Source organism: Phoenix dactylifera, chromosome 9 (genome assembly GCF_009389715.1).
Source record: "Phoenix dactylifera cultivar Barhee BC4 chromosome 9, palm_55x_up_171113_PBpolish2nd_filt_p, whole genome shotgun sequence".
NCBI lineage: Eukaryota > Viridiplantae > Streptophyta > Magnoliopsida > Arecales > Arecaceae > Phoenix > Phoenix dactylifera.
Genome location: NC_052400.1, coordinates 4,898,218 through 4,925,059, shown reverse-complemented (window position 1 = coordinate 4,925,059; position 26,842 = coordinate 4,898,218). Strand labels below are relative to the sequence as shown.

The window sequence follows — 26,842 nt, the reverse complement described above, 5'->3', positions numbered from 1 at the left end:
ATGAAACAAGATATCAAATTGGATGCCTCCTGGAACATAAATTTGTAAAAAAACGAAAAGTGAAATTTAAGACAGATCACACCTCAGATAAACCAAAAGTTAAAACTTAAATGAACTGCGAACACTGTCAAGCACTCCTCAACAAAAAGCAAGCACCCAAATGCATCTAAAACTAAAAGCAGTCCAAGTCCTCTCATTTGACTAAACCAGAGATATTGCAACTCAGACTAGCTAGAAATGAACAGAAGTGCCTGTCTACAAAGAGTGAGAAGCTTGTATTGTAATTGATGGGTTATGACGATCCCTGTGACACTCCTGAGTCCTGACTAACGCATATCCTGTTGACTCATTCAGCAATTTACGTCCTTGACCTGTAAATGAAATCCATACAAGCAGATATGAGGCCAAAGCTCAGAAGCAGGAATACCTGGACCTGCAAAACTCCATGAATATAGCTTAGTTTATTTGACTCTATGAAAGAAGACGGCTAAAAGCCTAAAACTGCCAGACAAGAAAGGAAATAGAAGATTCACCATCTACCACGGATGAGAAATAACTAAAGCACCTTGGAAGAAATAGAAAGCAAAATTTTTCCAGCCAATCAGGGAAAAGGATGCGAAAAAGAACTACCATGGATGAGCATCAACTACAGCAACATGGAAGAAATATAAAGCAAGATTTTGCCAGCCAAACAGGGAAAAAGGAAGAGAAAAAGAACGAACAGAAACTCCTTATCCAACAGAATCACATATCTTGAACCACGGGTTTAAATTACCTTTGTGTAAAATGCTAAAATTGAGCTTAGAAGTGCTCAACACTTTGCCCTTAATGTTAAATCATGGCAGCCTTTCAAATTTCACATGCTGTAAAATGCTCGTGTGACGCTGGAAAAAATTAGTTTCACAATACAACCCCCAAAAACATGGTTTTTTTTTTCAATCTTTGTAGGAGGTTTGAATTTAATGCATGAGCAATGATAATGAAATTTTCAGAGTATACTGCTGATATTTGACTAAGAAGAAAAGAATTTTATAGAAGTAAGAAAAAATGATAAAAACAATTATGATCCTAAGCAAGGATTCAAGTACCATAGAATGAGGCCATCCCAGTTTTTCTGTGGAATGGGACATGCCACGTGTTGACAGTAGGAACGGTGGATGTCCCATCCAGTCATGTCCTGTCCCAATACACTGCCCTGAAACTTGGGACAGTGAGACCCTCACTCTTCCTCCTGGACTTTAAATCCTTGATGCTCGAGTAAATCTTGATATACAGTCAATTGTAAAAAACAGGTAACTTTCTTTTGGATTAAAAAGGAAATCACATAGACATGCAAACCATGCATAAAAAAGGGATGCTGGTTTTGAAAACAAGCATAAATTTAAGACAAATTTTATAATCCACAGCACAGAATTGGAACCTGCACACCACCTGCACAGTGAAAAATGTGCTGTAAGTTATATTTTTCACTTAATCAGGTGATTTTGTATAAAATGCACATTTCAGTGTATAGAGCAGAGAACACTAAGATAAGAAAAGGGTGAGGGACAAACCAGAAAACAACATGCATCAATAATTGTATCCTCCTTGATTCTGCTGTGGCTGATCATGATACTGTCGACCATTCTGAGCATATCCATTGTTGTCACTGTTAGCTGTATTGTTCTTGTTGCTAGAATCTGCCTGTTCTCTTTCCCTATTCCACTGCTCGATTTTGGCCCTCCTTTCAGCACTACTTTCCCTGACCGGGCTCCTATTCCTTCTCCCTGCGGGACTCCTACTACAGCCCCTTCTACGCCCTGGGCTTTGGCTTCTAGGCCTTCTGCTTCGCTCTTCATGGTACCGATCTCGGTTATCATAATGCCTTCCATAGCCACGACCTCCATAGCGATCTTCATGATTCCGGTGCCTGTACGGGCTCTGGCTCCTGCTGCGGCTTCTGCTGTGCCTTCTTCGATATCTCCCAAATAATTGATGTCTCAACTCTCTGGAGACAAATAAATACATCCATTAGGAAACGAGTAAATCAAATTTTAAAACATAAGATGATGCAAGGTAGAAAAGGTGATTGGCAGTTACCGGCTCATCTTTTTCAAATGCATAAAATTGCAATATCCACCTCGATTGCAGGTGTTCTCTTCATACTGTCTGCATGTAGCCTCACGAAAATCAGTTACTGGAGAAAAATCGACAATAATTGGATGTCCTGAAAAAGGAATTTCATTTCAAAATTTTCAAAAAGCATCAAACAATTAAATGCAATAAGAACTTACTATCTTGCCGTAAATAACAATGCTTTAAGGGTCTAAAATGGAGGAAAATATGAGTACCAAAGCAAAAATTAACCTGCATAAAATCTTCCTGTTAGGTTCTGAAGTGCATTTGCAGCATGTTCTTCCTCCTTAAACTGTACGTATACATTACCAACCTATAAAATGAAGTTGAAACAATGATATAACACGTAAAGGAAGAATTATGTATAAAGATGGTTTGGAAACTGCCACAGAGTGCCATCCATTACGGTGTAATAACTATCCATCAATTAAAAAAAAAGGTAAAGGAAGAAATGATCAAATGGAGTTGGTAAAAAGTTGATTACCATATGGTCTGCAAGATTGTCACAGACATTCAGGCTCTCAATTTCACCATACTTGCTTAATTCCTCAAATAGATCTTCATAGAAATCCTGCAAATAAAGAGCATTCTTCATTTCTCATAATGCAAAATGATATAGCTTTACAGAAGAACAATAAGCATTGTCTATCATTTCATTAACAGTATAACTTAGCATGTAATTGATAATTAAGAGGACATCATGGCTTTGATTTTCATGAATGATCTTAAATTGCAATAACAATTTCTACAATAGCAAAAGTTTTTTCAAGAATATATCTTATATTCATTTATGGTCGATGCCTATACAGTAATACCAATTTAACAAGAATGTGAAAGAATATCTGACAGCAACCGTGCATATTCATTAGCCCCCAAACTTTATCTTTAAATATCATATACAGAAATTCACACATTTATTTAGGGTAGGCTCCATCATTCTACAACACCATCTATTTCATAATATAAATCATAATTACAATAAAAGCAAGCCATCTAAAATACTTCCAAACAAATGTGACTCATGTTTACCCAAACATAACTCATCTCTTCTTGCCCCTGGCACATGTATGTATGAGCCCCTCTACTTATGTAGGCACAGTTGTCAAATTATCATCTCCATTTATTCTCATTAAAATATTTTCTATTTTGCAACTAAGAAACTTTTTTCTACTGCATATTTCGCCAACTACCTTCCAACCTTTAACAGAAAATATCACCTAGTAAATGTATTACACATTTACAAAGTCATTTGTAAGCAGCCTCAGGGTGCATTGATCATGTAAGAGTTCACAACTACATAGCCAATTCCACTTAATTGTTTCAGAAATCTTGGCCAACTCCCATTATTCCAAAAAGTAAATCCAGGGAGGTGAAATAAAAAACAAAAGAATATTTTGTTTTTTCATTTTGGTGGTCATTAGTTCTTAGTCTTGTTTCTGTATAAGTGCTACCTATAAAGTGTAATTGCAACCAACTGATCACACTGTCAACTTTTCATAGTTCTAGTTCCTCACACACCCAAGTCCTACAATTATACGTGAACTAGAGCTCCAGGCATGCATGATGCTTATAGCGAAATAGAAATATCAGTCCACAAAACTGTGATATTATCTTGTTTTCTATGAGAGAGATTAGAAGATTGAGAGCCATGGGGGGTAATAGGAAATGCCATTCATGTTTATTTCCGAAAGAAAGAGAATTCAGTGCTTATCAATATATTAACGTGACCATGACGTCCTTTCAAAAGACCCATGGCTTAAGGGGGAGGGGGAAGGATTGCATCCTTCTGAAAATTCAGATAGTTTCAGAACACAGATGACACATGCCAACGCCCAATAACCCATGGCCAAAACCTGAATATCATCAAATAATTCATCTAAATCTCCTTCAAGACAAGGTTAGCATCTAAAATTGCTAAGATAATCACAAAAAGAACCTTACCATTACAATGGAATACCAAAGAACAATAATATTTGTTATTATGTCAACCTCCTTAATTAGTAATATGAATGTAATTCTTCAACACAACTTCAGTCAAATAAGGATATCTCATATTCCACCTTCCTATATGAAGGTGGCGTTTGGTGACCCAAATAAGATCGCCAAGGTGATCTAAGATCATTGGTGATCCTTATCCCAAGGTAACTTGATCCTTGATGATCTTAGATCAGCACATTTGGTATGCTATATTTAGTGATTAAAGATCCTCAAATATCTACGAGTAACCTATTTGATATTCCATGAGAATCCAAGATCACTGATCATATAATACCAAAACTACCCCTGATATATTCTATAATATATGTTTATTACTCAAATAGAATATATTATAATAAATTATTAATATATTTATTAATATATTAATTACTAATATATTCTAAAAAATATATTTATTAATCTTATAAAAATATATTAATTGTTATTATAGAATTAATATTTTCATTTATACTTATAACATATAATTATTTTAATACTAATATTTATTTAAATTAGGAAAATAAAAAAATAGAAGTAATATATTAAAAAATTTCATAACACAGATATAAAGAACAATAATATATTTTAATTATAGTTTAAAATTATAACTGAATAATAATATGATAATAATATATTATAATATAATACATATCATAAATACAATATATGCAATAACAATATGATATAATATATAAGATATATTTAAATACTAATTTTTCAACTAGATTAAGAGGTATTTGTCCCCAAATTTCAGCCGAAGACATTGCCCTGGGGTGATCTTAGATACACAACCTCAAAGACGAGTTTTCCATCACTAGATTAGATGGTAATTTGAGTAAGAGTGATTTGAGTTCACTGCCATGTAGGATCACCATGGTGCAACCAAACACAGTGATCTCGTTACCTCCACCCACATCACTCTTGATCTTGCGAAGATTACTTCATACCGAATACCCTTGAAATGTAAGCGAGAACACCATCATCCTTGTAAAGTTAAATTAAACTAATGCAGTGAAAAACTGTTTCAAACCTATAAACAAGTGAAAAAACCCTTCACACCCTCAACTTTTTATCCCTCTCCACATATTTTATTTCCATTAGGATTCATCTTAATTTCTCCATTTGATGGTTGATCACACCCATTGTTCCAATCATATATTAGTAAGATAAATTGATGGGAGAAGTACAAGGTGTTTGCTTCACAAGAAGTGATGAAAAAGCTAAATTTGAAGGTGCAGAGAAAGAAGACTCCCTACAAAAAATAAAATAGCTACATGATTGCGATCGATTCATCATAAATACTTGGTCTCATTTTCTGTAGGCCCATTCAAAAAGCAGGTGCCATGTGATGAAGAAAATGAAGTGATGGAGAAACCACTAAGCTCCCAATATAAGTGTTGCCCAAGGAGACAACCCAAGAGGGGGGGGTGAATTGGGTTTTAATTAATTATTGATAAATTAAAACTTAATGAGTAATTAATTAAATCTATTGCAAGCAGGTTAAATAGATTACTAAATGTAGTGAATGGAGAGAGGGGAAGAGACAATTAATCAACACAAACTCAAGAGACTTTATAGTGGTTCGGAGCCAACTCTTACTCCTACGTCCACTCCCCAAGCCGCACTTGGGAGTTCACTATAATCCCTAGGATTACAGCCGGTTGTTTTACAAGTTCACAACCCAACTTGTTGTTTTTGCGAGATCACAACGAACTCGGTCGGTTTTCACAGGCTCACCGACTAGAACCACCCGATTGTTTTTCCGGGATCACAATCAAACTCTTACATCGTTGGTTTTAACTTTGGCTCACCAACAAACCTTACAACCCTTGATTCAATTCCTTGATTGAATCAAGTAAGAAAAATAGTTTGGAAAAATCACAAGGAAAGTTTCTAAAAAGCAAATGTGAACAATATTAATAGAGAACGGTTAGAAGCCCTCAAATAGATTTTGGAAGGGGAAGTAGGGGCTTCTCGATTTCTGAGTCTTCTCTTGAATGCACAGAAGATTGAATGACAGTAGTAGAGCCTTAATTGCGAAGGAATTACTTGTTGGGTTGAGTTGAATGTACTTCTTCCTTCTTTTGTTTGTATTTTCTCTCAAGAAGATCTTGGTAGTTGAAAAGCTTGAATGCACACAATGGAATGTCTCAAATCTCATCTACTACTGTTTACTCTAGCTATTTAAACTGTTTCCTACGGAAAATAGCCGTTAGACACTGATTTGTAGCCGTTCTGTACAGTCTGCACATCCTGACAATGTATCCGTTGGGGTCGGAGTCGACTCGCTCGATCTGGAGTCGACTCGGCTGTTGTTGGAGTCGACTCATGCTTCACTGGAGACGACTCCCCCACTGTTCAGAATTTGAATTAAAGTGCTGTCCCATCCTGGAGTCGACTCGCCAATATCTGGAGATGACTCGGCACTCGGCACTTTTGGAGACGGCTTGTTCTCAGGGTTCCAGAAATCCATTTCTCTGCTTTTCTCTCTCGAGTCGACTCGGGTTCTCTTGGAGTCGACTCGGCTCTCAGAGTCCGAAAAGCCGATCCTCTGTCTGTTGATCTGAACTGCCTCGGAGTCAACTCGCACCTTGTTGGAGTCGACTCGGCTGACTTGGGAGTCGACTCTGAAACACTTGGAGTTGACTCGTTCACAGGATCTCCAAAAATGGTTCTCTGCCTTTTGGACTTGCTTTCCTCTGGGAGTTGACTCGGACATAACTGAGAGTCGACTCGCCAAACATCGGAGTCAACTCATAACCTTCTTAAGCCGACTCAGTAACAGGGTCTAAAAACCATCATTTTGTTTTTCTATCTGTTACCCTTTGGAGTCGACTCGGAACCGTCGGGAGTCGACTCGGCAAGCATCGGAGTCGACTTGGTGACAGCGTCTGAAATTCATCTTTCTGTCCTTCTGTCTGTTCTCAGTCGGAGTCGACTCGTAGTGTACTGGAGTCGACTCGAGCTTGTGCCAGAACCTCTAAAACACTTAGAGTCGAGTCACAATCTTCCGGAGTCGACTCGAACTTCAGACTTTGGTTCAATTGAGTTCAATCACCTAGCCAAATTACTTTGAACCAAGGCTCGATGCACTTAAACATAAATTTACATATATTCGCCTGAAACACTAGATTGAATTCATTAGTATAACATGAAATATACTCAAATGCTTTGAGCTCATCAAAATCAAATAGGAGTATAATCAATCACTCCACAATCTCCTCCTTTTTGATGATGACAAAACATTAAGTATTTGTAAAGTGAATTGCTCAACCAAGAGATAATTCATAGTAAAGTTTTGAAAAGAATTCAAATGTCTAGCTATTTAATTTATCCAAAATTGAAAGGTATGAATCAGTAAATCTTGAAATTAAAGCTCCCCCTTTTATTTGGAATTATATAAGCCTTTAAATCATGCAATCAATTGTTTGGCTTATATGTGTTTAATGAATTTGCTTTCTTAAGATTTCAGATTCTCCCCCTCAACATGTGCATTCAATTTTGTTTAAGTCCAGTTCAAGTTTTCTGAATTTTCTTTTAATGTTTTGAAACTTTTGAGCTTAAATTTTTACTTTCAGAAGGAAAATCTGACAATTTGTTCTTGAGTATGATTCAACTAATCTCCGAATATCCCTTAAATAGATTCTGGAGATTACTCCTTGAGGAGCCCCAACAGAGAGATAATGAGCCTCGAGGTTCGAATCCACTAAGAACAAATTACATTTTGCTTTAAGGATTTTCTTTTGTTTAGTTAGTGATTCCCTTTACTATCCCTTATCATATTTTCTCCCCCTTTTTGTCATCATAGCAAAAAGCACATTATACAGAAAAAGATAACAAGTCAAATTGCACAGTTTTTTTTGAAAGAAAATCTCTATTCATTGTATTAAATTCAAGATTGAGTACATTTCAGAAAGTCCACAAAGGACTGTACATCATAAAAATAGAAATGCAACTAAGGTCGTCTAGTAGAGGAGGAGGATGAGGCTCCCAAATTTAGTCGGCTAGATCGGAGGACCAGGCTCATCTCCTCAGATACATTTCCTAGTTGCGTGATGATCTCTGAGATTGCCCTAGCCTGTGTCTCCGCTAGTTGGGTCACACTTTCTTGGATGGAGTCAAGTTTAAAGATCACAGCGTTTGCAAACCTTTCCGCTCCTTTACTCTGCCTGCCCATCTCTTCTCTGATGCTGTCTCGCATCTGCCTCGTGTCTTCCTTTATGGCTGTAAGGCTCAAGTATTGACCCTGGATTAGGCTCCTCATGTTTGACATCTCCCTAAGATCTGCTATCATCATGGACACCGCTGCTGTGGAGGGAACGACGTCAGTGGAGGGTGCACTTTGTGAACCTCTCAGCTCCCTCACTATGTCATCTCTCAGCTCCCTCACTATCTCATCTCTCAGCTCTCGGAGCTGCTCAGTGCTGATCCTGACTTCTAGGGGCTGCTGAGGTGGTGGTACGGTAGAGGGTCCAGCTGAAGTAGATTGCTCAGTAGGGACTGAAGGACCAGATGTGGATGGGAAGGTAGAAGGATCTGTGGAGTGGTCCTGGTTATGATCAGAGCTAGGTGAATGATGAGTAGTGGGGTCAGATGGTGTGGATGTTTTCCTAACCCAGACACTCTCCACCTTGTGGAAACCCATTCGGTGGAGAGTCTCCTCACCCATGTGGTCAGTGTATCTGAGGGAGCGAGAGGGTTCTCCCTCAAGGATAGGGACTTCTAACTCCCTAAAGATGAGTGTGAAAAGCATGCCATACGGGAGACTCAACCTAGGTTTGTCTAGGGATTCACAGATATATCTATAGATGAGTTTGAAAAAGTTCAGGGGGATGTCCTGTAGAATGTGAAACATCAAGCCTAGGTCTCTCTCAGAAATGAAGTCAAACCTCCCGGTCTTAGGAAAGAGAGTCCTAGAGATGATACTTAGGAGGAGTCGCATTTCAGCTGAAAGCTGATTTGCAAACACCTCCTCTATGGGGGATTGAGGTGGGCTCCCTAAGATGGCCGTAAGGGCCTCAGTCCTATCAGATGGATGTGTAGGAACAATCCCCTCTCGGGAAAGATGGAGAACTCGAGCAATGAAGTCCTCCGAAATGAAAATAGGGACACCTGCTACAATCCCTTGGATACCACCGCCATCCCGTGCGACGGTCCCGTAAAATTCCCTAACCCTGAGTATGTAGGGAGGTCAAGTGAGCAAAAATACTCCAAGCCCTGAGCCCTAAGACGATGCCCTAGGATGAACCCTTCCTGGGAGAGGAAGTCAAAGTTGACTTTCCTCCCGGTAGAGACAACCCTTCCGGCGCACGGACGTGAGGGAACCGGCCTAGGCGGAGAAGGAACCGGAGGTGGTGGCCTCACGGGTTCGTTCCGTGCCTTTGACCGTCTCTCGGCGCCGCTCGCGGTGAGAGGTCTCTTCTAGCTCGGGACAACGGCTTTCCTAGGCATTTTGACCTAAAAACCGAGGGAAGGACAAGAAAAATGGAAGAAAACACGAGAGAAAGGGCCAAAAATAGGTCGGGGACGATGTGGGAGACGACTCTAGAGCTTTTTGAACAGTGGCGGCTGAAAATAGAAGTGGAGAAAAAATATTTCGCTTAGGGTTAAAAGTCGGATTTCCGACCTCGAGTCGACTCCTAAACATGCGCGAGTCGACTCCTAAACATGTGCGAGTCGACTCGCCCACGAGCCGACTCTAAAATCTATTCGAGTTGACTCGAACTCTGGCACATAATCAAAAACTCAGTTAATTCCGTGCCAAAGGAGAGAGATATGAAATTTTTTTGAACTTAATGAATGATTTGGTGACCATAGACGAGAAATCCTATATCCAACATAAGCTAATCATCAAAATCAATGAATTATAGGAGAGTATCATAAAAATGGATCAATCACTCCTAACCCTCTTCTAAGGATACAAAATCGATCTTCACTCAAGGGTTTTGTGAAGATATCAGCAAGTTGATCATCAGTACAAACAAATTCAAGCATCACATCACCATTTAACACATGATCTCTTATGAAGTGATGTCTTATCTCAATATGTTTAGTTCTTGAGTGTTGAATTGGATTTTTAGTTAGATTTATGGCACTTGTATTATCGCAATTTATGGAAATCTTATCTTGTTTAATGCCATAATCTTCAAGTTGTTGCTTGATCCATAAAATTTGAGCACAACTCCCGGCAGCAACATATTCGGCTTCCGCCGTGGATAGTGCAACCGAGTTTTGTTTCTTGCTAAACCATTAGAGATGGGCACTGGGCCGGGCCGCCCACGGCCCGGCACGGCACGGCCCGCCAGCTACAGTGACGGGCCGTGCCTGGCACGGCCCCTTTGATAGGGCCGTGCTGGGCTAGCGAATCCTGGCCAGCGGGCCGTGCCAGGCACGGCCCGCTTCGGGCCTGGGCCGGCACGGCCCGGTCTAGGCACGCGGGCCAAGCACGGCACGGCCCGCGTGCCAGCACGGCACGGCCCATAAGGGCCTGGGCCGGGCTGGCACGCGGGCCTGGCACGGTCCGGGCCTGGGCCCGGCTCGGCCCGATAAAATTTTTTTAATACATTAATAAATTATGAACACTAAGAAATCTTGATTTATGAATATAAAGCCACCTTAATGGTGGGGGGTTTGGCATAGACCCCTACCAGTTTATTAATTTCAATCAAAATGGTACATGAAGGGAGGTTTGGACCTTGGTCTGACCTCTAGATTCTAGAATACAATAAGAAACTAAGAAAGGGCCGAGGTTTGGACCTTGGTCTGACCTCCAGAATACAATAAAAATGTACAATTATAAAAAATTAAGAAATCTTACTAATCATCAGTGATTCAGTGAATCAGTATTCACTCTTCAGTCTTCAGTCTTCAGTCTTCAGTAGTGTTTGTATCATCATCATCAGAGGATGTTGTATTATGTCCACCTTTATCTTGAAGTCTTGCCTCAGCATCCAGCCAATCCTTGAAGCAGAGAAGCATCTCCACCGTTTCGCCCGTCATCCTACTTCTCTTTTCGTCAAGAACACGCCGACCTGCACTAAAAGCGGATTCCGATGCTACCGTGGACATCGGCACAGCTAAAATATCGCGTGCAATTGCAGACATAACAGGATATTGATTTCTAACACTCTTCCACCAAGATAATACATCTAGATTCTCTATTTGATTTTCATCATATGCAGACTGAAGATCATTTCGTAAATAAAATTCTAGTTCACTACTTAAAGATGAAGAAGATGAAGAGGAACTTGAAGCATGTGTGTGTCTTCTCTGTGCAATGAATGAAAAAATAGATGACGAACGAGAACTACTAGAAGGAGGAATAGAGGTTTGTATTTGTGTTCTAGATCCACGAATTTTTTCATCATATATAGCATAAATATCATAAAGAAGTTGTCTTACCTCATCTTTAGCAGATTCAGCATCTTGATTCATATTTTCAGCGTATGCATCAAGTAAAATTAGCACGCCATTTAATTTAACTCTAGGATCAAATGCAGCAGCTAAGTTATGCATAGGACATATCCTGTCCCAATACTCATTCCATTTAGATTCCATTAGGTGAATAATAGGCATTAAAACATCATCATATCTATGTTCTGCAAATTTTTGACTAATTATATATGCTTGTTGTAAAAATGAACATGAAGTAGGGTAATAAATACCAGAAAGAACATTGGTAGCATTATAAAAACTAAGCAAAAAATCTTCCAAAATTTTTCCTTTATTCCAATCAGTTTCAGTCAATGTAAATCCTAATCCACGATCATTAATATATGCACTTAATAAATTTTTATATGGGTATGCATCATGTATCATGCTATATGTGGAGTTCCAACGAGTAATTACATCAAGTTTAAATTTTTTAAAACGTTTACCATGATTTATGCATAATTCCTTAAATTCTTGAAGTCTTGATCTAGAAGCATGAATAAAAGAAACTGCATTTCTAATTTTTGAAATCACATCTTGAATCATGCCCATGCCAGCTTGAACAGAAAGATTTAAGATATGACATGCACATCTAATATGCAGTAAATTTCCATCTAATATGGGATGCAATGAGTCTCTTAATAATACAACAGCAGAATTATTATTAGATGCATTATCAAAAGTAATAGACATAATTTTATCATTAATATTATATGAACATGCAGTTTGATAAATTATATTTGAAATTTGTTGCCCAGAATGTGGAAAATCAAAAGCACGAAAAGCAAGAATACGTTTATTTAATTGCCAATCATTATCAATATAATGAGCAGTAATGGCAATAAAAGAATTACTACCTACAGATGCTGACCAAATATCAGAAGTTAATGAAATTTTTACATTTAAAGTAGAAAGTGTTTCAATTAAATTTTGTTTCATTGCTAAAAAATTGGTCATAGCTACTCTTCTAAATGTACGCCTACTAGTTCTTTTGTAAGCAGGTTGTAGGTTTAATTGAACATATTCTTCAAAATTAAAAGATTCACATAAACTAAAAGGTAATTCATCCTTAACTATCCATTTTACAAGTGCTTTTCTTTGATTTTCATGATTATATGCAAAATTACCTACAAGTAATCCCCCTTGTATATTAAGGCTACTTTGAGTTTGAGCATGAGAATCATGCATCCTATGACTCTCTTGATGTCTTTTTAAATGCCCTGTTCCCCCACTACTACTACAACTATAAAGTTTGGCACATTTTTTACATTTAGCTTTCCAGACTCCCTCAACCATAACTCTATCAAATTCATTCCATACAGTACTAGTCCTCTTACGAGAAGAGGTTTGACCTTCACTCGGTTCACCAGTTCTAGAGGAACTAGGAACAGGGGGTTGGGGATTAGTTTCTTCCCCCTCAGAAACAGGAATGCCAAACTGACTTTCCTCAAAAGATGACATATCTATGATTAATTCAAAAAATAAAAACTAACCGCAAGGAGGAATTGAGTAGAGGGTCGGAGGGCAGAGGCAGCGCCGAGATTCCGAGCTTCCTCTTGTGCTCTCAACAGAAGCGACCTTCTCTTCTCAACAGGAACCTCCTCTTGTGTAGCACTTGAACAAACTAAAAATTAAATTGCTAGAAGAGCACTTTAGAAGAGAGAAATAATAGCAGTAGAGAAGGAGAGAATGAGAGGTTTGGTGTGGTGAGAATGAGGGAGGAATGGGCTATTTATAGAAGCCCAAAAAAATTTTTTCCCAAAATACCCCTCAATTCAGCCGTTATAGGACTGTTAGGAGGGGCAAAACCGTCTTTTTCCCGAAAATAGCCGTTGGAAACGGCTATTTTCTTCCCCCCTCTCCAGACGGGCCGTGCCAAGCACGGCCCGTCTGGAGCCGTTACGGGCCGTGCCAGGCACGGCCCGTTTAGAGACGTTGCGGGCCGTGCCTGGCACGGCCCGTTACCGCCCGTTACGGGCCGTGCCTGGCACGGCCCGTGCCGTGCCGTGCCCGGCCCGTGCCGTGCCGTGCCCGGCCCGGCCCACCAATAGAGGGGCCGGGGGCCGGGCCGGGCTTGCCTTCCGTGCCTCACGGGCCGTGCCAGGCACGGCCCGCTTCATAAGCGGGCCGTGCCAGGCACGGCCCGTTTAGAGTTTTGGCCCGGGGGGCCTGGGCCGGGCCGGCCCGGCACGGCCCGTTGCCCAACTCTATAAACCATGAGATTAAGTTCTCTCCTAAAAATTGACATGACCCGCTGGTACTTTTTCTATCAAGTTTACACCCAGCGAAGTCAGAATCAGTGTACCCTATTAAGTTTATGCTTGATTCTTTAGAGTACCATAGACCTATGTTTTTTTTTCTATTAGATATTTAAAAATTCTCTTAACTGCAATTAGGTGTGATTCCTTAGGATTAGATTGATATCTAGCACACATGCATACACTAAACATGATATCAGGTCTACTTGCTGTAAGATATAATAATGATCCTATCATACCTCTATACAGCTTTTGATCTACTGATTTACCTGATTCATCTTTGTCTAGTTTGCATGATGAGCTCATGGGAGTGCCAATTGACTTGTTTCCATCCATATCAAACTTCTTTAGCATTTTCTTGATGTATTTAGCTTGATTGATGAAAATCCTTTCCTTGGATTGTTTGATTTGAAGTCCGAGGAAGTAGTTCAATTCTTCCATCATGCTCATCTCAAATTCACTCTGCATTAATTCAGCAAACTCTTCGCAAAGACGATTGTTAGTAGCACCGAAAATAATATCATCTACATAAATCTGCACTACTAACATATTTTTGTTTTTCTTTTTTAAAAATAGGGTTGTATCAACATTTTCTCTAAAAAATTCATGGTCTAATAGAAATTTGCTAAGTCTTTTATACCATGCTCTAGGGGCTTGTTTTAGACCATAAAGAGCTTTATTTAGTTTATAAACATGATTGGGGTATTGATGATTCTCAAAACCAGGAGGTTGTTCTACATAAACCTCCTCATTAATATACCCATTCAAGGCACTTTTTATATCCATTTGAAATAATTTAAAATCTTTATAACATGCAAATGCTAGTAACAATCTAATAGCCTCAAGTCTAGCCACAGGAGCAAAAGTCTCATCAAAGTCTATACCTTCTTCTTGATTATAGCCCTTTGCTACTAGTCTAGCCTTGTTCCTAACCACAACTCCATTTTCATCAAGTTTATTTTTGTATATCATTTAGTTTCTATTATTGAGTATTCAGTGGGTCTTTCAACTAAGTTCCATACTTTATTTCTTGTAAATTGGTTAAGTTCCTCTTGCATAGCATTTATCCAATTTACATCACTTTCACTTCTTCAATGTTTTTAGGTTCTAAATGTGAAACAAATGCAAGATGATTATTTAAGTTTCTGAGAGAGGCTTTAGTTCTAACAGGTTGAGATGGATCATCTAAGATTAACTCTTTAGGATGACCGTGAGCATACCTCCAAGCTTTTGTAAGCCCATGTTCGGCAATTACCTCTTGGCTTGTTGAAGCTTCTTCAACTTGCTTGGGTTCATCCTTTTGTAGAGTCATGTGATCCATCTTTTCTTCAATTATTCTTGCATTATCATCAAATACTACTCTCTTGCTAGAGGAAGCATCATTAGACTCATCAAAAACAACATGAATGGATTCTTCAATAACAAGGGTTCTTTTGTTGAAGACTCTATAAGCCTTACTCGATGTAGAATATCCCAAAAAGATACTTTCATCAGATTTGAAATCAAATTTACCTAAGTTATCTTTGCTATTATTATGAATAAAACATCTACAGCCAAACACATGAAAGTAGTTTACTTTGGGCTTTCTATCTCTCCAAAGTTCGTAAGGTGTTTTCTTTATAATTGGTCTTAATAGAACTCTATTTATTATATGACATGATGTGTTAATGGCTTCTCCCCAAAAATACTTTGGGAGATCACTTTCACACAACATAGTCCTAGCCATTTCCTCTAGGGTTCTATTCTTTCTTTCCACAACTCCATTTTGTTGTGGTGTCCTAGGTGCAGAGAAATTATGAGTTATCCCATTTTTCCTACAGAATTCATCAAATAGATGATTTTCAAATTCCGTTCCATGATCACTCCTAATTGCTATAACTGAACTATTTTTTGTATTTGTTACTTTCTTGTGGAATTTCTTAAAAACAGAAAATGCTTCATCCTTATGAGCTAAAAACATGACCCATGTGTATCTAGAAAAATCATCAACTATGACAAGTCCATACTTGTTTCCACCAAGGCTTGTGGTCCTAGTTGGTCCAAAAAGGTCCATGTGAAGTAGCTCAAAGGATCTAGTTGTAGAGACAATTTATGGACTTAAAAGAGCTTCTAGATTGTTTGCCAAATTGACATGCTTTACAAATTTTGTTTTTCTCAAATTTCAGCTTTGGCAAACCAATCACGGAATCTCTTTTAACTAATTTAGATAATGTGTCCATGCTTGCATGACCTAATTTACGATGCCATAACCAACTTGCCTCACTAAGCTTAGTATCATTAGCTACTAAGCAGTGGTTGTTTTTAGCAAGATTATTAAGATCTACTACATAAACATTGCCACGTCTTAATCCTTTGAAAACTAAACTATTGTTAGTTGAGTTGGTTATGATGCACATAGATGGCTTAAACAATACATCAAAACCTTTATCACATAGTTGACTAATGCTAAGTAAATTGTGCTTAAGACCATCTACAAACCGAACATTATCGATAAAGGTTGAAGGTGTGATTTGTATCTTACCAATACCCATGATGTGACCTTGGTTATCATCTCCAAAAGTCACCACACCTCCTTTCTTAGGTTCTAGGGTGAAGAATTGCTCCTTGTCACCCGTCATATGTCTTGAGCAGCCACTATCCAAGTACCAACAGTTTTTATTGAGCTTGGCTGCAAGATACTCCTACACAAGAAAATCATATAGTCTTAGGTACCCAAGTTTTCTTGGGTCCTTCAAGGTTAGCTTTGTTGGTTCCTTTTGGAACCCAAACATTTTTAATTTTCTTTTAGCTTTTATTTTTCTATGGCCACACACATTAGCTTTATGTCCTACTTTTCCACAACAGAAACAAGTTACATTTTTAGTTTTACTTTCTCCGACTTTTACAAAAAAGTTTTAAAGAAATTTTTGCTTATTCTTTAGCTTATACCCTAAACCAGCTCTATTAAACACAGCTCTTTGATTATTAAGAATCATTTCTAATTTTTCAGAGCTATAAGTGAACTTCTCGACAATGAGTTTATATTTTTCAAGTTTTTTTGTTAAGTTCAGTTTTTCTGTTTTTAGTAAGCTTAAATCTTTTGTAAGGTTATCTTTTAGAGTTTGATTATTGTTTTTAAGTTCTGAAATTTCTTTAGTTAGTCTTTCTTTGTCTTTAATTAGGGTACAGTTCTTTTGAGTTAGCAATTGGTTGCTTGTTTTAAGTTTTAAGTTCTCCTTAACAATGGAATCCTTTTCCATAATCAGATTGTCATTTTTATGACTGTAGAATTGATTAGTTAGCCTCAAATCTTTATTTTAAGATTTATTGATTTATATTAATCCATTAGCTCATTAAAGGCATCATACAATTCTTCAAAAGTAAAATCTAAATGAGTTTCAGATGTTATCTCATTTTCATTTGCCATAAAGCAAAGATTGGCCTTTTTCTCTTGTTCCTCATCCGATGATGATGATGATTGATCGGAGTCTGTCAAAGTGGAGACAAGAGCTTTCTTCTTCTTGTATTTGCTGCCCTTCTTCAGCAAGGGACAGTCGACTCTGAAATGTTCCGGCTTCTTGCATTCATAGCATCCGATTCCCTCACTTTCCCTTTCATTACCTTTATCCTTGTTGTAGGAACTTGAGGAACCTCTCTTCTGATGAAAGGACTTCTTCCGGTTGATGAATCTTCGGAACTTTCGCACAAGAAGAGCCTCATCTTCATCTCCCTCATTGTCTTCTTCTTCGCTGCTGCTACTGCAAGATAGATCCTTATTAGAAGAAGTAGATTTGAGGGCCATTACCTTTTTCTTATGAGAGGATTCTTCTTCGCTGTGTTGTTTCATTGTGAGCTCATGCGTCATTAGGGATCCAAGAAGCTCCTCGAGTGGCAGCTTGTTCAAGTCCCTTGCTTCTTGGATTGCCGTGGCTTTGGCTTCCCATGACCTTGGTAAAGAGCAAAGAATTTTCTTAACAAGATCACTGTTAGTATAACTTTTGCCAAGGCTTTTTAGTCCGTTGACAATATCAGTAAATCGAGTAAACATCCAAGAGATGGTTTCATTAGACTCTATTTTAAATAGTTCATATTTATGAACTAGCATGTTTATTTTAGATTCCTTGACTTGATTTGTGCCCTCGTGGGTCACTTCAAGTCTATCCCATATCTCTTTTGCAGAATTGCAAGTAGAGATTCTATTGAATTCATTAGGATCCAAGGCACCATAAAGTACATTCATTGCTTTGGCATTTAGTTGTGCCTTCCTTCTATCGTTATCATCCCAATCTTTTTCTAGTTTGGGTATGGCGATGTTATCTACATAGATAGAAGGAGTATATGGTCCATTAACTATGATGCTCCAAACATCATAGTCTTGGGCTTGGATAAATATCCTCATCCTAGCCTTCCAATAGGTATAGTTAGTTCCATTGAACAATGGAGGCCTATTGGTGGATTGCTCCTCACTAAGGAAAGATCCAAAAGGGGTTGTCATTTTAATCTTTTACTCTTTTGGGGATTGGAACACCAATCGATATAAGAGCACCTGCTCTGATACCATTTGTTGCTCAAGGAGACAACCCAAGAGGAGGGGTGAATTAGGTTTTAATTAATTATTGATAAATTAAAACTTAATGAGTAATTAATTAAATCTATTGCAAGCAGGTTAAATAGATTACTAAATGTAGTGAATGGAGAGAGGGGAAGAGACAATTAATCAATACAAACTCAAGAGACTTTATAGTGGTTCGGAGCCAACTCTTGCTCCTACGTCTACTCCCCAAGCCGCACTTGGGAGTTCACTATAATTCCTAGGATTACAGCCGGTTGTTTTACAAGTTCACAACCCAACTTGTTGTTTTTGCGAGATCACAACGAACTCGGTCGGTTTTTACAGGCTCACCGACTAGAACCACCCGATTGTTTTTTCAGGATCACAATCAAACCCTTACACCGTTGGTTTTAACTTTGGCTCACCAACAAACCTTACAACCCTTGATTCAATCCCTTGATTGAATCAAGTAAGAAAAACAGTTTGGGAAAATCACCAGGAAAGCTTCTAAAAAGCAAATGTGAACAATATTAATAGAGAAAGATTAGAAGCCCTCAAACAGATTTTGGAAGGAAAAGTAGGGGCTTCTCGATTTCTGAGTCTTCTTTTGAATGCACAGAAGATTGAATGACAGTAGTAGAGCCTTGATTGCGAAGGAGTACTTGTTGGGTTGAGTTGAATGTACTTCTCCCTTCTTTTGCTTGTATTTTTCTCAAGAGGATCTTGGTGGTTGAAAAGCTTTAATGCACACAATGGAATGGCTCAAATCTCATCTACTACTGTTTACTCTGGCTATTTAAACTGTTCCCTACGAAAAATAGCCGTTAGACACTGATTTGTAGCCGTTCTGTACAGTCTGCACATCCTGACAATGTATCCGTTGGGGTTGGAGTCGACTCGCTCGATCTGGAGTCGACTCAGCTGTTGTTGGAGTCGACTCATGCTTCACTAGAGACGACTCCCCCACTGTTCAGGATTTGAATTAAAGTGCTGTCCCGTCCTGGAGTCGGCTCGAACCAAACCTGGAGTCGACTCGCCAATATCTAGAGATGACGCGGCACTTTTGGAGATAGCTCGTTCTCAGGGTTCCAGAAATTCATTTCTCTGCTTTTCTCTCTCGAGTCGACTCGGGTTCTCTTGGAGTCGACTCGGCTCTCAGAGTCCGAAAAGCCAATCCTCTGTCTGTTGATCTGAACTGCCTCGGAGTCAACTCGCACCTTGTTGGAGTCGACTCGGCTGACTTGGGAGTCGACTCTGGAACACTTGGAGTCGACTCATTCACAGGGTCTCCGAAAATGGTTCTCTGCCTTTTGGACTTGCTTTCCTCTGGAAGTCGACTCGGACATAACTGGGAGTCGACTCGCCAAACATCAGAGTCGACTCGTAACCTTCTGGAGTCGACTCGGTAATAGAGTCTAAAAACCATCGTTCTGTCTTTCTGTCTGTTACCCTTTGGAGTCGACTCGGAACCGTCGGAAGTCGACTCGGCAAGTATCGGAGTCGACTCGTAATCTTCGGAGTCGACTCGGTGACAGGGTCTGAAATTCATCTTTCTGTCCTTCTGTCTGTTCTCAGTCGGAGTCGACTCGTAATGTACCGGAGTCGACTCGAGCTTGTGCCAGAACCTCTGAAACACTTAGAGTCGACTCGCAATCTTCCGGAGTCGACTCGAACTTCAGACTTTGATTCAATTGAGTTCAATCACCTAGCCAAATTACTTTGAACCAAGGCTCGATGCACTTAAACATAAATTCACATATATTCGCCTGAAACACTAGATTGAATTCATTAGTATAACATGAAATATACTCAAATGCTTTGAGCTCATCAAAATCAAATAGGGGTACAATCAATCACTCCACAATAAGTCTATGCAATGAAGATTAGAGAAAGCTTCTAGAAGTGGTACTTAGATCCATGAAAAAGGATCACAGAACGGGCATAGAACTTAGGCTCACAAATAGAAGTTTTCAGAAAGGATTTGGAGAAAAACAAGGTTTTGAAACTCCTTTTCGGTTTCTCTTTCAATCCCTTGGATAGAGTTATTGTTTTGGTAATTTTGGAGATTTTGGAAGTTTTGCTCCATCATGCAGCAAGAACGGAATTCCAACAAGAACAGAAAAGGATTACAGCAAAGAAGGCATAAAACTGAATTGAAAACGAAAAATCCTAGGTTCAAGAACCCTAGAAATTTCAGATCTGTATTCTTTTCATAAAATGGCCAAAAGTCCCGTCAAAGACTCTTAATAGACCTTTTATACCAGGTTTCCAATAACCCAAGCATCACAACCTTTCATCACTATTGGCAGAAAGTCACATGACTTTTAAATGACTTGGAACATAACTACTGGCTGAAACTAAAAGAAAACATAAAACATAACATAAGATAAAGAATAAACACTTAATAACTAATGAACTGGTCCAATGGACTTAATGGGTCTGATTAGACTTAAAGAATCCTCTTAGATGCTCCTGAATCACTCCAAGTTGTGGAGTTTTGCTAAAAGGATAAGAAAAAAATCAAAAAATCAAAAAAGAAAATAAAAGAAGATGAAAAGTTATTGTACAAGATTTTAAAAATTAAACTATTTGTATATGTGTATCTCTGTATGTTTATATGCATGTAATGTATACATTATTTACTTCTCAAATAGTAGTTGTTTAAAATTCATATATTTCATATTTAGTAGAACTCATGAATATACTGAATTTTGGACAAATTTTCAAATATTTTTGAGGATAAGACTCTATTTAGTGAAATGCATGTATTTGTTGAATGTCACATTCATTTCATATAGAAAGGTGGCACTTTGTGAATTGCATCAACTCTACCCGTTCAAATTACTATTTACTCCCTATAGAGTGCCATAATAATGTTCTTTTGGAAGCCTTGGTCCATCAAGTCTTCAATTTAATATCTATCTCCTCTTCTAACTTAATAAAAATAAACAAATGTGAATGAAAGTAGATATTCTATAACCTATGTATTTCAATGAAAAAAAATGAATCTAAGATAATTATAAACTCTAAAATGTAACTTTATAAAAGAATCTATCAATAGCTCGGTTAGTTTCGACCAAAACTGACCAAAAACTGCCAAAATGGGACCGTAGCTGGCAGTTTTTAGATGAAAACAACCGAAACCACAGAAACTAGGAGTCAATTTTGCTAAAACTGATCCATTTTGGTTGACACTTAGAACATTGAAAAATTGACAATAATTCTAGAGGTAGCCCATAAAAGAAACAATTGGAGAAAGGAAGCTCATAACTAAAACCCAAATGTGTCATTAAAGATAAGTGGTGAGCTCATTCCTAAAAAGGATGGCATGCACTTGACAAAGCACCCATACATAACTTAGTCATTTTGACTTCTATGTGGCTTAAAATGAAAAAAAAAATCCTTATCAAGATAAATTCTGGCTACTAGAGCATGATTTGGTTAATGATTATTAAAGTTGTCTCTTTCATCAATGTACAAGATCATATGTTAACTTTGACCAATAATTGATGAATGGCAATGAATAAAATATGTGATAAAAAAACCACTAGATAATAGATTGGCGAACTTATTTACTATAGCATAGCATAAGATCCGATAAGACACTAAGGTGCACATGTGCTAAAGTAGGATAAGGTTAAAATTGTCTATGTTCAAGGAAGGCTAGGAATTGCAACAAGGAGGTAACTCGAAACAGCATTGAAGGTTTTAAGGCAAAACATAATTTTTTAAATCAGGAAAAATTTACTTTGAATGTCAAAATCTCAACTATGATGTTTTAAAAAAGCAACAAGCTGCTAACAAGTGACGGGTGCTGCTTTAAGGCTAGTAGTGGGGCAACACTCAAAGTTCAAAGTCATCCAAAAAGATCTGATAACTAAAATCCCATCTATGTAGCTCCTACTACTAATTTTACTGAACTTGGGTCCAGTTTGGGAGCATAGAATTCCTAAATACAAATTCAGATCATCTGACCTCAGATAAACACATGAGAAATAAAATCTCATGCTAGAAATGATACTGCATGTAATAAAACTTTAAACGTGGCCTAGATAGACAAGGTTGCAATACAAAAGTTGGACTAAGTAATTCTCCAAACTGAGAAGTTAATCTGCTGACTAATATAATGATATCATAAACATGCCAATACATGCACATGATGACTGATCAGTAGAATAACTAAGGCCCTGTTTGGTATCACTTTTAGTTTTTTTTTATTTTTAAAAGGGAAACAGGAAATCCAATGCAAGAAAGATGTTTGGTTCCCTTTTTTTTATTTATAAAAGTAACTTCCGTAATTTATGAAAAAGTGGAAGTAAAAAAATTTTAATTCCATTATTTTTAAAAATAACTTTTGAGCATGAAATCAAATCAACTCTCAACTCTCATGATTTATCTCTTTTCGACCCTCGGCGACTACTACCTCGTAGCCTCTATCCCCATTCGCTTCACCAAGAAGGTCCTCCCTCCCATCTCTTCCACCCCACTTGTGTTCATCTTGTCCTCCAGTCCCTCGCCTCTCCCTTTCCCTCTAATACCTCCTCTAGCTCTCCTCCCACCCCGACACCGCCCCTCTCAATCTCACGTATCCTCCACTTGATGATCACGGGCAGTTGCATGCCTAACGCCCACTATGGGAAATGCATTGCAAAAGAATTTCCTATGTTTGGCTTACCAAACATGTTTCTTATTTTTTATTGTGAAAAATAAAAAAAATAATAGTGACTACCAAACATGTTTTTGTTGTCAAAAATTTAGAAAAAAAAGAGAAAAATATTTTCTATTTTATTTTTTTTTAAAAAGAAAATTGACAACGATGTCAAATGCAGCCTAAATAATGAGCTTTCCTTAACATAGCATGCCTAACGACTAGGCTAAACTTGTTAATTGTCTCCATAGCCTATCAATGCCAACAAATCTAGGTCGAGTGTTACCTAGCACCAAAATTTGGATCTTTTAACATGCCACAAGATATACTTGGCACAGTTCATAGCACTCTTCAATATTTCATAACATCAAGTTGTGATGCCATCAACGTTACATGCTCCTTTTGAGCTTCTATATGAAAGGTACCAAGTCTAACATGATAATAGCAAATATTTTATCAAGCTTTATGAACTTCAAGAGAGATAGGTCTCTATGAACATACATAGGCATGAACAAATGCCATGCTGCCATAGTGATGGAAATCCAAGTACTGTGGTGTACTATCAAAATGACAAAGTTGAGACATTTGATCACCTAGATTATGTCATCAATTCACATATCTATTGCATCACCTTCCTTTGGTATCTCGATATCTAAAACAAGTGGATACTAGCATCAAGCAATATCACTAGCAAAGCTAGTGCGGTGTAAAATTTTGGGATTATAGTTATAAATGAGTTGTTGACAGAGCATTTGAATATGTCTCATCTCTCCCTAGAATTCTGGAGTTGGTTAGTAAAGGAAGCATAATGAGACTTTCCTATGATTTTCTAGAGTTTCGTAGAACGAGGAAAGCAAGATTCACCGTACCGGGCATACCGTATATGTAGTCTCGTATCATACCGATACTCGATACACCTCGCCGTTTAGTACCGTACTATGTACCGACACTGTAATAAGATGGTACCAGTACGAGATCCGATATCAAAACAGCGAACTTTAGTGGAAAGTATTAAAGTCAGAATTTTTATAGGCATGCCTTTTTATTATGTATTGTGTTAACCATGGTCTGCCGTATTGCCCAGTACAGGGCGTATCGTACCGTACCGAAAGAAAACTAATACGAAACACACCTTTAATTCGGAACAAGTCTCGTACTGTCTATACCGAGGCGTACCGCCCGTACCGAGGCATACCGCCCTATACCAAGACGTACTGAGGTACGTACCGATCCATACCGAACCGTACTGGAATGAAAATTGAAAAAAAATGGTTAAAAAGCTATTTCAGCATAGAGATATACCATACCATACTATACCGAACTAATAAGGTACCGATACGGTACTCGATACCGAGATTACGGTTTTGGTATAAACTCTTACAAGTCCATACTATCTTCTTAAAAATTGAAAACCCCAATATTCACACCAGCTACTAGACCATGTCTAAGTCCCAACAGCAGACGCCCATCCATGTGCAAAATAAATCTTCTTCTCAAAGAGGAAGTCATGTTTGAGTTCGAATATTTAGCAGTAATGCTCTTCTCTTAGTAAAGAGTTCTATCTACAAGAAGCCAAAAGTCTTCCTCTTTTTCTCTTTCATCTTTTCTTTTTCAAGCATGCAACATGCTGCCTCTCGAGTCACTCCTTGATAAGGTCTATCCAAATTCCTAGCACTATATAAAAGCAGCTATACCTCCCAATTTTTCAATTTCCATAATAACCCTAATTAGATTTCCCCCTCAAAGATTTGAATCAAGCTAAACTTCTAAATAAAGTGATTCTAATCCAAAGGGGATTCTCTCCTCAAGTTGGCTTTCTACAATTTTTTGAATGATAAGAGTCCCATGCCAGGATTTCAAATAATTGTATGCATAGTAAGAGTCCCACATCTCCAAAATCCAAACTCAAATTCACTTATTGGTCCTCGAAAACCTTTAGAAACCAATAAATTTTAAGCAATTCCATCAAGAAGATATGCTATGCTTAATCCATGATTAAATCTTTTTAAAACTTATCATATGCCTGAACTGCTTGTGCTAGTAAAAATCCTTATGCCTCCTATTTTTTCCCCACATCTTTCTAGGCGTATCAAATACCTAATCAATACCAACATGTATAGATTCATTATGGAATTTAATTGTTTGGCTGATTTAAATAGCTTCAAGCTTTTTTTTTTCTAGATCAACATGTATAAATCCCTCCAGTAACCAAATCAAATTGCTGGCTTCCCTATGCTGTAGCACAAATCCATGTCGCACAAATCCATGTCGCACAAATCAGGACTTTGCATCAAAACATTAGTCAGCAATGGGAATGATAACATGCATAACAAGACTAATACTTTCAAAATATAATCAACAAGTGCATGGAAACAGGTATGTGCCAAAGAATAAGAATTTAAAGAAAGAAAAACAAAATGATATGCAAATAGAAGCAGAGAGACCCGAATCAAAAATTAAAAAAGAGAAATCTACTAAAAACAACATTGCTGAAGAAGCAGGGGGGAACACAACCTCGAAGTGCTCCTGGATCTTGCGGGGGTCGAGGGCCTGGCCCCGGGGATCGACACCAGGGGTGATCATGTCGGGACGCTGGTACATGTTGGAGAGGAGGAGGGTGGGGCTGATGCTGGGACGAGTGTGGAGCCTCGAGCAGCGGTCGCCGTGCCGGCACGCCCCGATCTTGAAGTAGAAGGGGCAATTCACCCGATCCTTCTCCGTCCCAAAGATCGAAGCCAAGTGTTCCGCCATCACTCTTCCCCCCAAAATAACCCTAACCAACTGAAATATTCCTTCCTTCCTCGTCAAATAACCGTTCAGATCGACATCAGGATTCAGGGGAAGAAAGGAGAGCTGAGAGGAGGATTCTGCTTAAACTGAATTAACTGTAGAGAGGGAGGTGGGGGATGATGAGGGAAGTCCGGATTTAATAAAAGAAGACGGGAAAGAGGGACCAGCGAGGAACGGTACACAGATAGATCGGGATCTCTCCAGTCCGGGGCGGGACTCACGGGCCGTCGGGCCCGTGATGAAAAGGCCGCCGCGCCAGCCTCCGATGAGGGAGGGAGGGGAGTTCGGACTGGAGACAATAAAATTACAATATTGTAATGTACCGAATGCACCAGGTAGCTGGTTTGCCCGAGTGGTCAAGGGGGAAGACTTAAGATCTTCTGCACTCAAGTGCGCATGGGTTCGAACCCCATAGCCAGCACGTTTTTTATCCCAATTCCTTTTTGATTTTTATAAAAAATATAAAAGATCACCTTGCTGCTTTATATTTCTCTATACATTTTCTATTCTTTCCCTACTTCAAACACAGAACTATCTAGAGTTCCTAGTTTGAAAAACTTGTCGTCAAATCATTTTGCAATTTCCTTTTTGCTCTTTTCCTCTTCATATCATATGTTATTTGTATAGGCACTTCATTTATCCATTTTGCAATTTGGGGATCATTCTTCTACTTTTTGCATGGACTCTTTTGCCCCAACCATTGTTGGGGCCTTCTTTAACATTTGCTCAACATGCTAAAGCCCCCTACCTTGCATAGTCGACTACCTTATCACCTAAGTGTTGATTCTGTACAACAGCCTACTCCATACATAAGTGCTGCATGCATTCACAATATACTCCTCGATATTTTCTCAAAACCAGGCATTACTTTTCTATCTAATATTTTTGATTTTTTTCTCCATTGATGGCTCCTCTTCTGCAATTAAGATCAATCTTTCCGCCTTCCTACCATCCTCCAAGGAGGTCATCTCCTACCTAATTGCGTCCCTTGTCATTTGTTCATATATAACATTGCGAGATGCTATGCTGATCCCTATCCACTACTTGCTTTATACATAAGTGTTGCTCCATACTTCTGTAATATATTCCTCA

General features: G+C 38.4%; 1 protein-coding gene and 1 non-coding gene across 5 annotated transcripts; one reads left to right on the top strand and one right to left on the bottom strand.

Moving 5' to 3' along the window:
- LOC103699064 (splicing factor U2af small subunit B-like) lies at window positions 1-26,005 on the bottom strand. 4 transcript variants are annotated; one of them, XR_005513251.1, is made up of 7 exons: window positions 25,475-26,003; window positions 2,600-2,686; window positions 2,347-2,428; window positions 2,080-2,206; window positions 1,554-1,987; window positions 1,089-1,431; window positions 1-371 (listed from the first exon to the last, which is right to left on the bottom strand). XR_005513251.1 is itself a non-coding variant. In XM_039129874.1 (7 exons), exons 1-5 carry the CDS (start codon window positions 25,709-25,711, stop codon window positions 1,570-1,572), a joined length of 951 nt encoding a protein of 316 aa, XP_038985802.1. In that variant the 5' UTR covers window positions 25,712-26,005; the 3' UTR covers window positions 2-371; window positions 1,421-1,431; window positions 1,554-1,569. The 4 variants fall into 4 exon arrangements, 3 of the variants coding, with proteins under 3 accessions (XP_038985802.1, XP_038985801.1, XP_038985800.1); XM_039129874.1 differs by having other exon boundaries at window positions 2-371; window positions 1,421-1,431; window positions 25,475-26,005; XM_039129873.1 differs by lacking the exon at window positions 1,089-1,431 and having other exon boundaries at window positions 2-371; window positions 25,475-26,004.
- Window positions 26,006-26,088: 83 nt separating this feature from the next.
- TRNAL-UAA lies at window positions 26,089-26,171 on the top strand. The gene has a single exon. It is a non-coding gene; the product is annotated as a tRNA-Leu (tRNA).
- The last annotated feature ends 671 nt before the right edge of the window (window positions 26,172-26,842 follow it).